The following is a 17,872-nucleotide window of genomic DNA, read 5'->3' as shown; positions in this document are numbered from 1 at the left end:
TACAAAGCCCCCTGTGGTGCCAGAACACTGGACCCCGCCACATGTGATCCCATTTTGGAAACTACACCCCTCACAGAATTTTATAAGGGGTGCCGTGAGTATTTACACCCCACTGGCATTTCACAGATCTTTGGAACAGTGGGCTGTGCAAATGAAAACTTGCATTTTTCATTTTCACAGACCACTGTTCCAAAAATCTGTCAGACACCTGTGGGGTGTAAATGCTCACTTTACCTCTTATTACAGTATGTGAGGGGTGTAGTTTCCAAAATGGGGTCACATGTGAGGGGTCCATTGTTCTGGCACTATGGGTGCTTTGCAAACAGATGTGGCCTTCAATTCCGGACAAATTTTCTCTTCAAATGCCCAATGGCGCTCCTTCTCTTCTGAGCATTGTAGTTCGCCCGCAAAAATGGAGTTACAAATTTTTGGGGGCTATTTTCCCTCATGAACATCAAAAATTTAGGGTAACACCAGCATTTTAGTGAAAACATTTTTTTTTCATTTTCCCATCCAACTTTAACGAAAAATTGTTAAACACCTGTGGGGTGTTAAGGCTCACTATACACCTTGTTACGTTCCATGAGGGGTGTAGTTTCCAAAATGGGGTCACATGTGGGTATTTATTTTTTTGCTTTTATGTCAGAACCGCTATAAAAACAGCCACCTCTGTGCAAATCACCAATTTAGGCCTCAAATGTACATAGTGCACTCTCTTTCCTGAGCCTTGTTGTGCATCCGCAGAGCATTTTATGCCAACATATGGGGTATTTCCGTACTCAGGAGAAATTGCGGTTACAAATTTTGGGGGTCTTTTTTTCCTTTTACTGCTTGTGAAAATAAAAAGTATGAGGCAACACCAGCATGTTAGTGTATATTTTTTTTAATTTTTAACAGGCTGGTGTAGCCCCCAACTTTTCCTTTTCATAAGGGGTAAAAGGAAAAAAAGCCTCTCCAAATTTGTAGTGCAATTTCTCCTGAGTACAGAAATACCCCATATGTGGCCCTAAACTGTTTCCTTGAAATACGACAGGGTTCCGAAGTGAGAGAGCGCTGTCTGGAAATGCTGGGAGTTGTTGTTTTGCAACAGCTGAAGGCTCACCGTTTTGGAAACACTGCCGTACAATTTTCATTTTTTCATTTTTATTGGGGGGGGGGGGGGCAGTGTAAGGGAGTGTATATGTAGTGTTTTACCCTTTATTATGTGTTAGTGTAGTGTAGTATTTTTAGAGTACATTCGCACTGGTGGGTTTACGTTGAGTTTCCCGCTAGGAGTTTGCGCTGTGGCAAAAAATTAGCCGCAGCTCAAACTTCAAGCAGGAAACTTACTGTAAACCCGCCCGTGTAAATGTACCCTGTACATTCACATGGGGGGGCGGGGGGGCAAACCTCCAGCTGTTTCAAAACTACAACTCCCAGCATGTACTGACTGTATGCTGGGAGTTGTACTTTTGCAACAGCTGGAGGCACACTAGTTGGAAGACTTTCAGTTAGGTTCTGTTACCTAACTCAGTATTTTCCAACCAGTGTGCCTCCAGCTGTTGAAAAACTACAACTCCCAGCATGTACTGATCGCCGAAGGGCATGTTGGGAGATGTAGTTATGCAACAGTTGGAGGTATGCCACTACAACTCCCAGAATGCCGAGACAGCTGTTTGGGCATGCTGGGATTTGCAGTTTTGCAACATCTGGAGAGCTACAGTTTAGAGACCACTGCACAGTGATCTCCAAACTGTGGCCCTCCAAATGTTGCAAAACTACAAATTCCAGCATGCACAGACAGCAAACTACTGTTTGGGCATGCTAGGAGTTGTAGTTTTGCAATATCTAGAGGGCCACAGTTTGGAGACCACTGCACAGTGATCTCCAAACTGCAGCCCTCCAGCTGTTGCAAAATTGCAAATCCCAGCATGCCCACACAGCAAACAGCTGTCTGGGCATGCTGGGTGTTGTAGTTTTGCAACATCAGGAGGGCTACAGTTTAGAGACCACTGTATAGTGGTGTCAAACTGTAGCCCTCCAGATGTTGCTAGGCAACTCACCGGCTTCCGCAGGATCCAGGAAGCCAGCCACACGTCATCACTGCCTGCCGATCACCGCTGACGCTTCGGTTTCCCTGTTCTGCCCCACCTATTGTGGGAGGGCGGAACGGGGAAAACGAAAGTTATCCCCCCCCCCCCGCCCCCGATCTGCTAGATGACCAATAGCAGGGATAGGAGGGATGGCACCCCTGCCACCTCACTCCTGTCCCTTCAGGGGGATCGTGGGTGTCTTAGACAACCCCGATCCCCCTTATTTTCCAGATCACTGTAGACCCGTATGACCCGGAATAGCCGCAAATCACCGACACGACCCCCCTGGGCATTTGCTGATTGATATCAGCAGTCACCCCGGTCCGCTCCCCGCCCGGCAGGGACCGAAATTCCCACAGGCATACAGGTACATCCTGGGTCCTTAACCTGTTAAGGATCCAGGGCGTAAACTTACGCCCTGAGTCCCGGTCCTGCGATATAACGCGGAGTCACACGGTGACCCCGCATCATATCGCGGCGGGCCCGGCATCATAGTGAAGCCGGGACCCACCGCTAATAGCGCGCGGGACTGATCGAGGTGCCGCACGTTATTAACCCTTTAGCCGCATGTTCAAAGCTGAGACGCGTGGCTAAAAACGAAAGTAAAAGTGCCCGGCTAGCTAAGGGAGCTGTTCAGGATCGCCGCAGTATAATCGCGGCATCCCGAACAGCTGTAGCCCAGGAGGAAGGTCTCTTACCTTCCTTCCTGCAGTCCGATCGCCGAATGAATGCTTCAAGCCTGAGATCCAGGCTTGAGCATTCAATCGCGGAAAACACTGATTGATCCATTCCTATGGGGATGCATCAATCAGTGTTAAAGATCAGTTAATGCAATGTTATAGCCCCCTATAGGAGCTATAATATTGCATAAGAAAAGTGTTTAAAAAAATCATTAACCCTTTCAATTATCCCTCCCCCTAATAAAAGTTTGAATCACCCGGAATTTCCTAGAATAAAAAAAACAGTGTAAATAAAAATAAACATATGTGGTATCGCCGCGTGCGGAAATGTCCGAATTATAAAAATATACCGCTTTTTAAACTGCACGTTCAATGGCAAAAAAATTCCAAAGTCCAAAATAGTGCATTTTTTATCACTTTTTATACCACAAAAAAGTGAATAAAAAGTGATCAAAGTCTGATCAGAACAAAAATGGTACCGCTAAAAACTTCAGATCACGGCGCAAAAAATGAGCCCTCATAGCGCCCTGAACACAGAAAAATAAAAAAGTTATAGGGCTCAGAAAATGACAATTTTAAACGTTTAAATTTTCCTGCATGTATTCATGATTTTTTTCTGAAGTGATACAAAATCAAACCTATACAAGTAGGGTATCATTTTTACCGTATGGACCTACAGAATAAAGATAAGGTGTCATTTTTGCCGAAAAATGTACTGCATAAAAATGGAAGCCCCCAAAACCTATAAAATAGTGTTTTTTCATAAATTTTTTCGCACATTGCTTTTTTCCCGTTTCACCGTAGATTTTTGGGTAAAATGACTAATGTCATTACAAAGTAGAATTAGTGACGCAAAAAATAAGCCATCATATAGAATTTTAGGTGAAAATTTTAAAGAGTTATGATTTTTTAAAGTTAAGGAGGAAAAATTGAAAATGAAAAAACGGAAAAAGCCCGGTCCTTTAAGGGTTAAGTACCAGGGTGTCAGGGTGTACCCATACACCCTGGGTCCTTAACAGGTTAAAGGCCTCAAGAGGTCCAGCAAAGTCTGGACCGGACTGCTGAATCGGCCTTCTTGACAACCCTGGAAGTTTACTAGTTGAAACAGCAACCTACTTGGCACATATCTACCTTCCACCACTACCTGCTGGCCGCTTAAACAGATTTGTAAATTACTTCTATTAAAAAAAATCTTAATCCTTCCAGAACCTATTAGCTGCTGAATACTACAGAGAAAATTATTTTCTTTTTGGAACACAGTGCTCTCTGCTGACATCACAAGCACAGTGCTCTCTGCTGACATCTCTGTCCATTTTAGGAACTGTCCAGAGCAGCATATCGCCCAGAAAATAAGAGTGATCAGAGCTGTCAGAGACAGCTCCGACCTTTCTAAAGGATAGGAGCGAGGTGGCATGGGTGCCACCTCCTCCTATCCCCTGCCATTGGTGGCATGGAAGTGGTGGCGGCAGCATGGGAGCGGTGGCGGCAGCAGGAGGAGGCATGCCGGTAGGTGCGGCGGTGGAGGAGGCTGCAGTGTAGATCGCTGGTAAGTGATCTTCACTGTGGCCTTCTAAAAGTTGCAAAACTACAACTCCCAGCATGCCCAGAAAGCCAAAGGCTGTCTGCACATGCTGGGAGTTGTAGTTTTGCAACATCTGGAGGGCCACAGTTTGGAGACCACTGTGTAGTGGTCTCCAAACTGTGGTCCTCCAGATGTTGCAAAACTACAACTTTCAGCATGCACTGACTGTCTCGGCATGCTGGGAGTTATAGTTTTGCAACATCTTAAGTGGCACAGTTTGGAGACCACTATATGGTGGTCTCCAAATTGTAGCCCTCCAGATGTTGCAAAACTACAATTTCCAGCATACCCAGACAGTCAGTGCATGCTCAAAGTTGTAGTTTTGCAACATTTGGAAGGGCACTATTTGGAGACCTCTATGCATGTGTCCAGGTGTCCAAACTGTAGCGCTCCAGATGTCAATTCAAAGCATGCCGAGACTGTCCAGGCATGCTGGGAGTTGTAGTTTGGCAACATCCGGCCCTTCGAATGTTGCCGAACTACAACTCCCAGCATGTCAGGGCATGCTTGGAGTTGAAGTTTTGCAACATCTGGAGGACCACAGTTTGTAGACCACTACTTAGCGTTCTCCAAACTGTTCTTCACCATTTGTTGCATAAGCACAACTCCTAGCATGCCTTTGGGATACACACACTTGTTGGGATACACTGAGCATGAGTCAGTTTCCTAACTCGGTGATTCCAACCCGTGTGCCTCCAGCTGTTGAAAAACTACAACTCCCAGAATGCACTGACAGACCCTACATGCTGGGAGTCATAGTTTTACAACAGCTGGAGGTACATGGGTTGGAATTACTGAGCTAGAGTCTGTTTCCTAACTCAGTGGTTCCCCACCAATGTGCCTACAGCTGTTGCAAAACTACAACTCCCAGCATGTGCGGTCTGTCAGTGCGTGCTTGGAGTTGTAGTTTTGCAACAGCTGAAGGTTTGGGGCGCCCTCCCCCCATGTGAATGTACAGGGTACATTCACACGGGCAGGGGTTTACAGTGGGTTTCCTTCTACAAGTTTGAGCTGCGGCAAATGTTCCGCCACAGCTCAAACTCCCAGCTTCAGTATTCAGGAGAAATTGTGTTACAAATTTTGGGGGGCTTTTCTTCTTTTACCCTTTATGAAAAGAAAAAGTTAGGGGCTACACCAGCATGTTAGTGTAAAAAAATTAAAAAAAATTACACTAACATGCTGGTGTTGCCTCATACTTTTCATTTTCACAAGAGGTAAAAGGAGAAAAAGACCCCCAAAATTTGTAACACATTTTCTCCTGAGTATGGAAATAGCCCATATGTGGATGTAAAATGCTCTGTCGACGCACAACATGGCTCATGAGTGAGAGAGCGCCATGTACATTTGAGGTCTAAATTGGTGATTTGCACAGGGGTGGCTGATAGTTACAGCAGTTCTGACATGAACGCAAAAAAAAAAAATCACCCACATGTGACTCCATTTTGGAAACTATACCTCTCAAGGAACGTAACAAGGGGTATAGTGAGCCTTAACACCCCCAGGTCTTTGACAAATTTTCATTAAAGTTGGACGTGAAAATAAATAAAAAAAATTTCCCTGAAATGCTGGTACTACCCCAAATTTTTCATCTTCACAAGAGGTAATAGGAAAAAAGGCTCCCAAAATTTGTAACCCCATTTCTATGGGAAATACCCCATATGTGGATGTATAGTGCTCTGCGGGCAAACTACAGGACTCAGAAAAGAAGGAGCGACATTGGGCTTTTGGAGAGAGAATTTGGCTGGAATTGAAGGCCATGTGCATTTACAAAGCCCCCATAGTGCCAGAACAGTGGACCCCCCACATGTGACCCCATTTTGGAAACTACACCCCTCACAGAATGTAACAAGGGGTGCAGTGAGCATTTACACCCCACAGGTGTCTGACAGATTTTTTGAACAGTCGTCCGTAAAAATGCAAAATGTAATTTTTCATTTGCACAGCCCACTGGTTTCAAAGATCTGTCACACGCCAGTGGGGTGTAAATGCTCACTGCACCCCTTATTACATTCTGTGAGGGGTGTAGTTTCAAAAATGGGGTCATTCCATGGGGGGCTTTGTAGACACACATGGCCCCTGACTTCCATTCCAACCAAATTCTCTCTCCAAAAGCCCAATGGTGCTCCTTCTCTTCTGAGCATTGTAGTTCACTCGCAGAGCAGTTTACATCCACATATGAGGTATTTCCATACTCAGAAGAAATGGGGTTACAAATTATTTTGGGTGTTTTCTCCTAATACCCCATGTAAAAATGAAAAATTTGGAATAACAGCAGCATTTAATTGAAAAAAAATGTTTTAATTATTTTTACGTCCCACTTTAACGAAAGTTCGTCAATCACCTGTGGGGTGTTAAGGCTCACTTTACCCCTTGTTATGTTCCTTGAGGGGTGTAGTTTCCAAAATAATGTGCCATGTGGTTTTTTCTTTACTGTTCTGGCATCATGGAGGCTTCCTAAATCCGACACGCCCCTCAAATACCATTTCAGCAAAATTCGCTCTTCAAAAGCCCAATGTCGCTCCTTCCCTTCTGAGCCCTCTAGTGCACCCACAAAGCTTTTTACATCCACATATGAAGTATTTCCTTACTTGAGAGAAATGGGGTTACAAATTTTGGGGGCATTTTCTCCTTTTTACTCCTTGTGAAAATGAAAAGTTTCGGGTAACACCAGCATTTTAGTGTTAATAATCAAGTTTTTCATTTTAACAAACGTTCGTCAATCACCTGTGGGGTATAAAGACTCAATTTACCCCTTGTTACGTGCCTTCAGGGGTTTAGTTTCCAAAATAGTATGCCATGTGTTTTTTTTTTTGTTTGTTTGTTTTCTTTTTACTGTTCTGGCATCATGGGGGCTTCCTAAATGCGGCATGCCCCCCAAAAACCATTTCAGCAAAATTCGCTCTCCAAAATGCCATTGTTGCTCGCTCCATTCTGAGCCCTCTAGTGCACCCACAGAGCACTTTACATCCACATATGAGGTATTTCCTTACATGAGAGAACATTTATGACAAGTTTTGGGGGGACTTTTTACCTTTTACCCCTTGTAAAAATGAAAAAAAATGGGGCTACAATAACATGTTAATGTAAAAAACAGAGATTTTGAATTTTCTCCTCCATTTTGCTGTTATTCCTGTGAAACGCCTAAAGTGTTAACAAACTTTTTGAATGTCATTTTGAATACTTTGAGGAGTGCAGTTTTCATCATGGGGTCCATTATAGGGGATTTCCAACATAGAGACCCTTTTATTCACTTCAAAACTTAACTTGTCCCTGAAAAAGTCTGATTTTGAAATTTTTGAGAAAAATTGCTGCTATACTTTGAAGCCCTCTGATGTCTTCAAAAAGTAAAAATATGTCAACTTTATGATGCCAACATAAAGTTAACATATTGTATATGTGAATCAATATGTAATTTATTTGCCATGTCCCTTTTCCTTACAAGCAGAGTGCTTCAAAGTTAGAAAAATGCTAAATTATCTCATTTTTCCTGAAATTTTGGAATTTTTCACCAAGAATTATGCAAATATCGCAGAAAATTTACAACTAACATAAAGTAGAATATGTCACGTAAAAAAAATCTTGGAATCAAATTTATAAGTAAAAGCATCTCAGAGTTATTAATGCATAAAGTTATAGAGGTCAGATTTGAAAAAAAATGCTCCCGTCCTTAGGGTCATAATGGGCTCCGTCCCCAAGGGGTTAAGGATATCCAGCGTACATATATGCCTTAGTCCCGCTCCAGCTGAGCACGCTTCTTACCCAAATGCTGGTAGCTAAGCGCTGATAACACTGATTAACCCCTTAAGGACACAGCTCATTTTCACCTTAAAGGGGTATTCCAGGCAAAAAATTTGAGCATGGGACTTCTCCTTTAAAGGGGTACTCCACCCCTAGACATCTTATCCCCAATCCAAAGGATAGGGGATGAGATGTCTGATCGCGAGGGTCCCGCCGTTAGGGACCCCCGCAATATAGCATGCAGCATCCACCTGTATCTGCTTCCGGCAGCGCTGGAGGTTCTGGCTCCCGACCACGGGAAGATCGGAAGATCGTGACATCACGACTCCGCTCCCCGTGTGAGGTCACGCCCCGCCCCCTCAATGCAAGTCTATGGGAGGGGGCGTGGCGGCGGGACCCCCGCGATCAGACATCTTGTCCCCTATCCTTTGGATAGGTGATAAGATGTCTAGGGTTGAAGTACCCCTTTAAGGGTGATGAACAGAGAGATTCCTTAGATTCTGCAACCCAGTCTAGCCAGCACCTAACATACATCATAGTGTGACTTTTTCATTATTAAGATGTAAAATATGCATAAGTATACAGAGCATTTATGTGGGGCTGGACAAGTTCTTTGATGGTTGCATCCCAGATCCAAATAATATGGAGGGACACTTTTTCTCAGTGGAGAGTAATTTGCAAAAGTGCAAATGGGTACATGAGCATGACTGTCTACTTCAATACCAATAATTGTACAATACAGTGCAAATCTCTGGGTGGTCAGTGCTTCAAAACATTTAGATAACCCACTGAAGGTTGTCCACACCAGTAATTTCGCTAGCAGAAAATCTGCAAGCGTATTATGTTGCTACCCATGTTTGGAGTTTGGTGTGACATTATGTCCAATTAGCTTTTTTACTTCACTTTTTTGGTTTAGTTCCTATACACACAAACGGAATAAACATGTGTATAGCAAAACATGTGTTACTGCAATCCTTTTCTGTGACAAATACTTCATTTTCTTGAAAAAGTTCAGGATTTATACATAAATCACACAAATTCAACAATGGGTAGCAACATAATCCGCTTGCAGATTTTTCAGCAAGTTGAATTTGTGCTGCGGCAAACCTACAGCAGAATATGTACATGTGAATGTACCCCAAAGGGAATTCCTTTATAAAACTATTGTAGTGTCAAATTCTGCAGCATAATAGTGGAAATTCACTGTGTTGTATTTGATCATCCACTCAAAGAACAAAACTATATCAGGTACTACTAATTGCTTGCAAATATTGTAAGTGGTTTATTGGTGGCAAGAGAATCAAAGATGTTATGGGTCTGACATTTCAGTCTTAAAGGGGTTATCCAGGAAAAAACGTTTTTTATATATATATCAACTGGCTCCAGAAAGTTAAACAGATTTGTAAATTACTTCTATTAAAAAATCTTAATCCTTCCAATAGTTATTAGCTTCTGAAGTTTTCTGTCTAACTGCTCTATGATGATGTCACGTCCCGGGAGGTGTGCATGATGGGAAAATATAATGGGGTCATTTATGGGGTATTTCTAATATGAAGACCCTTCAAATCCACTTCAAAACTGAACTAGTCCCTGAAAAATATCGAGTTTGAAAATTTTGTGAAAAATTGGAAAATTGCTGCTGAACTTTGAAGCCCTCTGGTGTCTTCCAAAAGTAAAAATTTGTCAATTTTATGATGCAAACATAAAGTAGACATATTGTATATGTGAATAAAAATAAATGTATTCATAATATACATTTTCCTTACAAGCAGAAAGCTTCAAAGTTAGAAAAATGCAAAATTTTCAAATTTTTCATCAAATTTACGGATTTTTCACCAAGAAAGGATGCAAGCTACCACAAAAATGTACTACTATGTTAAAGTAGAATATGTCACAAAAAAAATATCTCAGAATCATAATGATAACTAAAAGCATTCCAGAGTTATTAATGTTTAAAGTGACAGTGGTCAGATGTGCAAAAAACGCTCAAAATGGACTTGGTCCTGAAGGGGTTAAGGACGCAGGCCTTTTTTGCAAATCTAACCACTGTCACTTTGAACATTAATAACTTTTACTTATCATTCTGATTCCAAGATTTTTTTTTCGTGACATATTCTACTTTAACATAGTGGTAAAATGTTGTGGTAGCTTGCATTTTTCTAACTTTGAAGCTCTCTGCCTGTAAGGAAAATGGATATTTCAAATAATTTTTTTTTCGTTCACATATACAATATGTCTACTTTATGTTTGCATCATAAAATTTATGAATTTTTACTTTTGGAAGACACCAGCAATTTTCCAATTTTTCACAAAATTTTCAAACTCGATATTTTTCAGGGACCAGTTCAGTTTTGAAGTGGATTTGAAGGGTCTTTATATTAGAAATACCCCATAAATGACCCCATTATAAAAACTAAACCCCCCAAAGTATTCAAAATGACATTCAGTCAGCGTTTTAACCCTTTAGGTGTTTCACAGGAATAGCAGCAAAGTGAAGGAGAAAATTCAAAATCTTCATTTTTTACACTCGCATGTTCTTGTAGACCCAGTTTTTGAATTTTTGCAAGTGGTAAAGGAGAAAATTTTTACTTTTTTTTGTAGCCCAATTTCTCTCGAGTAAGCACATACCTCATATGTCTATGTAAAGTGTTCGGCGGGCGCAGTAGAGGGCTCAGAAGGGAAGGAGCGACAAGGGGATTTTGGAGAGAGCATTTTTCTGAAATGGTTTTTGGGGGGCATGTCACCTTTAGGAAGCCCCTAGGGTGTCAAAACAGCAAAAGAAAAAACATGGCATAGCATTTTGAAAACTATACCCCTTGGGGAATGTAACAAGGGGTAAAGTGAACCTTAATACCCCACAGGGGTTTCACGACTTTTGCATATGTTAAAAAAAAAATTTACATTTTTACAAAGGGTAAAAACAGAAAACACTCCCTAAAATTGGAAGCCCAATTTCTCCCGATTTAGAAAACACCCCATATGGGGGTGAAAAGTGCTCTACTGGCGCACTACAGGTCTCAGAAGAGAAGGAGTCACATTTAGCTTTTTGGAAGCAAATTTTGCTCTGGGGGCATGCCACATTTAGGAAGCCCCTATGGTGCCAGGACAGCAAAAAAAAAAAACACACGGCATCACATCTTGGAAACTAGACCCCTTGGGGAACGTAACAAGGGGTAAAGTGAACCTTAATACCCCACAGGGGTTTCACGACTTTTGCATATGTAAAAAAATAATAAAAATTTTTACCTAAAATGCTTGGTTTCCCAAAAATTTTTACATTTTTAAAAAGGGTAATAGCAGAAAATACCCCCCCAAAATTTGAAGCCCAATTTCTCCCGATTCAGAAAACACCCCATAGGTGGATGCTCTGCTGGTGCACTACAGGTCTCAGAAGAGAAGGAGCAAAATTTGGCTTTTTGAAATTGTTTTGGGGGGCATGTTGCATTTAGCATGTCCCCAGGGTGCCAGAACAGCAAAAAAAAAAAACACATGGCATAATATTTTGGAAACTAGACCCCTCAAGGAACGTAACAAGAGGTATAGTGAGACTTAACTCCTCACAGGTGTTTGACGACTTTGTGTTGAAGTTGGAAATGAAAATGGAAAATTTTATTTTTAACACTAAAATTATGGTGTTACCCCCAATTTTACTTTTATACAAGAGGTAATAGGTGGAAATGGACCCCAAAATTTTAAGCCCAATTGCTCCTGATTAAGAAAACACCCCATAGGTGGACATTTAGTGCTCTGCTGGCGCACTTCAGGTCTCCGAACAGAAGGATATATAGAAAATAATTTGTGGCACACTACCAAATAAATGGTTCTGCGGTACAATGAAAAAAATTGCGGCACATTGTACCACATATTTTGCTGGAATGGTTTTGGGGTAAAAAGAAAAATAATATGTGGCACACTAGGCCACAGATTCTAATAAAATGGGGTGGGGGGGTAAAATTAACTAAGAAAAAACTGTGGCATGTGATGTGATACATGGGGGCTAAGATGGATCAAATTAAAATTGCAGGGATGTGTGATAAATTTTAAAACGTGGGATACACAGTCTCAGCTGAGTGGGGCAGGTCTCGTACTAGTACGTAGTGTCCCGGCGGATCCCTCCTTTATAGCAGACCCTGCACTTCTTTTGGGTCCTCCCCTTCTTCCCAGTGTGGGGGATTTCACTGGGGAAATGCTGCCCTGGCACAATCCGTGAGGACTCGAAAGTGCTGGGGCCTGCACCTTCCTGGTCCCCAAATATCAGGTTCCTTATGACCACCTCCTGAAACTCCAAGAACATCCCACTCTGGCTGGCATGTCGGTACAGGACAAAGGCGTTATATAAGGCCATCTGTACCATATGCACAGCCAGTTTCTTATACCACGCCCTTGTCTTTCTCATGACGCTGTATGGCTTTAGCACCTGGTCAGACAAGTCCACCCCTCCCATGAACTTATTGTATGCCAGGATGCAGTCTGGCTTATGGATTTCTGTAGGGGCCCTATGTACAGAAACCGGGGTGGTGGCGTGGCCATGTATTGTGGTGAGTACAAGGACCTCTCTCTTGTCCTTGTATCTGACACACAATATGCCATCACTGCACATTGCCCTGCTCTCATGCTTCTGCATGGGGTGTGCCAGCAGAGGTTTAAGGAGGCCTCTCTGTTTTTTACGGACAGTGCCGCATGTTACTGTCCCACGTGCAGTGAGGCACTTGAACAGGGGGATGCTGGTGTAGAAATTGTCCAGGTAGAGGTAGTATCCCTGGTCTAGTATGGGGTGCACCAAATCCCATACTATCTTGCCTGTAATTCCCGGGACAGGGGGGCACTCTGGGGGTTCAATTGACGAGTCTTTCTCCTCATATACACAAAACCAGTACGTGTATCCTGAAGCACATTCACAGAGCTTGTACATCTTTACCCCATACCGTGCCCTTTTGTTGGGCAGGTACTGGCGGAATTGTAGCCTGCCCTTGAAGTGCACCAGGGACTCGTCAATTGATATTTCCCTTTCTGGGACATATGCCGCCTGGAACATGGCATTTAGGTGGTCTATAAGCGGCCGAATTTTATATAGCCGGTCAAAGCTAGGGTGGTCTCTAGGTGAACAAGTGGCATCATCATTATAATGCAGAAACCTCATTATCTGCTCAAAACGTGTCCTGCTCATCGCCATGCAGTACATGGGGGTGTTATACAGCAGGTCGTGGCTCCAGTATGAGCGGATACTGGGTTTCTTCAGAAGCCCCATGCTGAGCATTATACCCCAACATTTTGCCATCTCTGATGGGGTCACAGGGGTCCACCTATTCGGATGAGCGTAACTAGAGGTGGGGTGTGCAGTAATATATTGGTTGGCGTAGATGTTTGTTTGCGCAACCAAATGCTCTAGCAGCTCATTGGTGAAAAAGAACTTAAAGTCTTTTTCTGCCAACCCAGCAAATGGAAATTGCATCCCTGCATTCCCTGTAAACCCAAGAATTTGGGGTGTAAAATGGTCTGGGTCTACCCATGTGGAGTCAGAGGGCTCCGAGGGCTCAGAAAGCCTAGATGGGCCTGGTAACGCAGCAGCTGCTGCAGTGGCCTGCCTGCGTCGCCTCCTTGGGGGTGGCACGTCCGAGTCGGATGAAGATGAGGATGAGATTAGGAATGTAGGGTCCCCATCATCATTCACAGACTCTGTCTCTGAGGCCAAAAATTCATAGGCCTGCTCTAGCGAATACATCCGCTGTGATATGCCTGACATGTTGTGCACTTAGGTGTACACAACACAAACAGGGGGTGACTACAAAGGGGTGACAGGAAAGGGTTTACTTTTTTTTTTTTTTTTTTTACTTTTTATAACAAGGGGATGACAACAGGATCAGTGACAAGTGGCGACGATCACAGGTGACATAGGGGCGACAATCACAGGTGACACAGGGGCGACAATCACAGGTGACACAGGGGCGACGGTCTCAGATGACAGCAGACAGAAAACTCAGGTGACACAGGGGCGACAATCACAGCTGACACAGGGGCGACGGTCTCAGATGACAGCAGACAGAAAACTCAGGTGACACAGGGGCGACGGACGGTGATAGTGGACGGCTGATTTATATTGAAAAATACTAATCAGCACGCCACAGCTACCACCGGGGACAGGGAGGCGACGGTCTCAGGGGGTGATCACTGGAGGGTGATCAAAGGACAGGTGAATGGGTGGTTTCAAGCTCTTTTTTTGACTTTTTCATTTTTTTAACTTTTTGGAACAGTGACAAGGGGCGACAATCACAGGTGACACAGGGGCGACGGTCTCAGATAACAGCAAACTCAGGTGACACAGGGGTGACGGACGGTGATAGCGGACGGCTGATTTATATTGAAAAATACTAATCAGCACGCCACAGCTACCACAGTGGGCGACGGTCTCTGGTGATACAGGGGCGACAGTCACAGGTGACAGGGGGCGACGATCACAGGTGACAGGGGGCGACGATCACACTGGTGCACGTCGTAGCTATCATAGAAGGACAAGGGGCGAAGATCTCAGGGGGTGATGAGGGGCAAAGATCTCAGGGGGTGATGAGGGGATGATGAGGTAGGTGATCAAAGGTGGGGGGTACTATATGGTGATGGCAGGGGAGGTGGGGTGCTGAGGGGGATAATGAGTGTGTGTGTTTTACTGGTTTTTTTTTTTATGTGGCTGATCTGCCGTGAAAACGGCAGATCAGACCGCAGCACGTCCTGACTCCTCGCTCTTCTCTGACAGACTGACTGTCAGAAGCGCGATCACGGAGCCAGAAACAGTCCGTTCACGTGATCTGCGCTCTGATTGGCCAGTTTGTCAGAGAACAGCCAATCAGAGCGATCACACAGCCGGACTGTTCTAATTGGTCCCTGTATATGTCATAGTGATCTCCGCTGCTGATAGCAGCGGAGATCACCGGAGGCTTGACTATGCAGAGCCGCACAGTGAAGCCAGGCTCTGATCGCAGAGCCTGTCAGGGAAAAAGCCAGTCAGAGCGATCGCACAGCGGGATCACTCTGACTGGTCCCTGAACATGTCACAGCGATCCCCTGCTGCCGATAGCAGCAGAGATCACCGCGGCTTCACTGTGCAGACCGCACAGTGAAGCTATTAATACAGGACGTATGCATACGTCCAATTGCACGAACCTGTCAGCAGCTGGGACGTATGCATACGTCTTGTAGCAGGAAGGGGTTAATGCTGTTCTATGGAACAGTATTGTTCAGTGTATGCATTATTGGTCACTTCATATACCAGAAAAAAAAATAATAAAAAGTGACCTAAAACTCCTATCAAAACAAAAATAAGGCAAGGTTAAAAACTAGAGATCACGGTGCAAAAATTAGCGCTCATATAGCTGTGTATACAAAAAAATAAGAGAACTATAGCATAGGGCAGTATTTCTACACCAGGGTGCCTCCAGCTGTTGCAAAACTACAACTCACAGCATGCCCGGACATGCTGGGAGTTGTAGTTTTGCAACAGATGGAGGCATCCTGCTTTGGAAATACTAGCATAGGGGTTAGAAGAGAACAATTTTAGGCAAACCAATTACCGTACAAAAAGTTATAGGAGGAGATTTATCAAAACCTGTCCAGAGGAAAAGTTGCCGAGTTACCCATAGCAACCAATCAGATCACTTCTTTTATTTTTTGAAAAGGCCTTTGAAAAATTAAAGAAGCAATCTGATTGGTTTCTATGGGCAACTGGGTAACTTTTCAAACCTATACTGTATAAGTTGGGAATTGTTGTAATCGTATGGACCTACAGAATGAAGATAATATTTGTTTCACTGTCAATTTTTTGTTAAAATGTAGTGGGAGTATTCTTTTCTGAGTTGATACTACGTGTGTGTGTGTGTGTGTGTGTGTGTGTGTATGTATGTGTGTATATATATATATATATATATATATATATATATATATATATATTGGTTTTATTCTTCAACCATCATCCTCCCACATTACGTGTCCACTAAAATAGCACGGTTACACGTCATAGATTGTGTATATATGTATATCTGTCCAGTACTATTTTATCCGAATGACTTTATATAGCAAAAGTGAATAGTAAAAAGTTAAATAGTAAAAGACTTCACACTACATAGTTCATTTCTGTTTCTTATGCAATTTTAGTATTTTCTTTCTTCAAAATAGATGAACAAAGTCCATAAATATCAACAAGATGTATCAAAAAGATTAAACACTTATCGTTCACCCAGGGTGCACCAACTAAATACGCTTGGCACTCCTCGTTTGCCGGATCATTTTCACCCACATTCGGGCATCATGCAGCGGAGGTTCTTTCCTCTCACAAAAGAGAACAGCGGAGACCGTGTCGAACACTGACAATGTTTCGGAGGTCACGCCTCCTTTCTGAAGTATCCCGAACGTGCTCCCGCCACCACATTCCATAGAACATCAAACTCTCGCGAAACATCATTTCTGCAACGAGAAATTCCCATTAAAATCATACAGACTTAGATCTGCTTTATATAAGGTAAGTTTCCAGCTCTATACAATACAAGGAGTAATAAAACGATGTTATCTCACAGAAAAACACTGAAGTTACAAACTTCATTCAGCCCATCCGGACTTAACGAATTCAAAGTTTCAATGCAATAGACTTCTCTCTGAAGAAGCCTTCTCTTAACCCCTTCCTCCATTGTACCTCTGTCCTCCTCAATGATCATCCACCGCAATTCACTGGCCTGGTGGCCGCATTCCGCAAAGTGTCTGGCCACTCCTGTTTCACCATACTTATTAGTCCCCTCTATCTTTTCTTTGTCATTACAAGATTTAGTGAGTAGATTCCGGATAGCACCCCGATGCTTATTAATCCAGAACTCCACACTTCTCATCCTCTGTCCTATGTATATCCTGCCACATGGACACTTAAGTACACTACTTGTTTAATATCACAATTATACCATCCTTTAATCGGAAATCTAGTTGCCCGCAATGGGTGCACTACATGATCTGTGGTGCCAGGAGAGTAACGGTGACTTGGGTGTTGCAGTGATAGTGTAGGGTCTGGTGATATTAACCCTTGAATATCGTGATGCCAGGGTGAGGTTTCCTCAATAGTAATGTTCCTACCGCCAACCATCCCACAAACGGCAAGGAAAAATAACTGAATGTCCACAGCAGATTATATGAGTAAACTGAAGAAACTTTACTTGCGGAATTTATGCAACCGTCTTTAACATAACAGTCTCTTAAGAGTGAACCAGGATACAGGTTCCTCACAGGTTTGCTGGGACTTGGTGAGCTTTTATGCAGGCCACTGTGCTACTAATTATAATATTTGAGCATGTACAGTTTGGACACCTTCTCATTCAAAGAGTTTTCTTTATTTTCATGACTATGAAAATTGTAGATTCACACTGAAGGCATCAAAACTATGAATTAACACATGTGAAATTATAGACATAACAAAAAAGTGTGAAACAACTGAAAATATGTCTTATTCTAGGTAGCCACCTTTTGCTTTGATTACTGCTTTGCACATTTTTGGAATTCTCTTGATGAGCTTCAAGAGGTAGTCACCTGAAATGGTCTTAAAACAGTCCTGAAGGAGTTCCCAGAGATGCTTCGCACTTTTGCTTTCATTGGGTTCAGGTCTGGTGACTGTGGAGGCCAGGTCATCTGGCGCAGCACCCCATCACTCTCCTTCTTGGTTAAATAGCCCTTACACAGCCTGGAGGTGTGTTTGGGGTCATTGTCCTGTTGAAAAATAAATGATGGTCCATCTAAACGCAAAGCGGATGGAATAGCATGCCGCTCCAGGATGC

The 17,872-nt window shown here is 43.1% G+C and overlaps 2 protein-coding genes across 2 annotated transcripts in view; both read right to left on the bottom strand.

The window, feature by feature from the left end:
- Nucleotides 1–12,159: 12,159 nt before the first annotated feature.
- LOC130356358 (piggyBac transposable element-derived protein 4-like) lies at nucleotides 12,160–13,815 on the bottom strand. Its single transcript, XM_056557797.1, has one exon. The coding sequence runs from the start codon at nucleotides 13,813–13,815 to the stop codon at nucleotides 12,160–12,162; it is 1,656 nt and encodes a 551-aa protein (XP_056413772.1).
- A 2,383-nt stretch (nucleotides 13,816–16,198) lies between these two features.
- Nucleotides 16,199–17,872, bottom strand: part of LOC130362853 (cytochrome c oxidase assembly protein COX18, mitochondrial) — a 75,530-nt gene continuing 73,856 nt past the window's right edge. The window contains exon 8 of the transcript XR_008891601.1: nucleotides 16,199–16,523. The gene's annotated coding sequence lies outside the window, so the exon portion shown is untranslated. The remainder of the gene's footprint in view (nucleotides 16,524–17,872) is intronic.

Source organism: Hyla sarda, chromosome 1 (genome assembly GCF_029499605.1).
Source record: "Hyla sarda isolate aHylSar1 chromosome 1, aHylSar1.hap1, whole genome shotgun sequence".
NCBI classification, from domain to species: domain Eukaryota; kingdom Metazoa; phylum Chordata; class Amphibia; order Anura; family Hylidae; genus Hyla; species Hyla sarda.
Note: the sequence above shows the minus strand (reverse complement) of the source record. Positions and strands in the feature narration are given on the sequence as shown.

Excerpts from the sequence above, each read along its gene's own strand:
- LOC130356358 (XM_056557797.1), bottom strand. The coding sequence starts at position 13,815 with ATGTCAGGCATATCACAGCGGATGTATTCGCTAGAGCAGGCCTATGAA.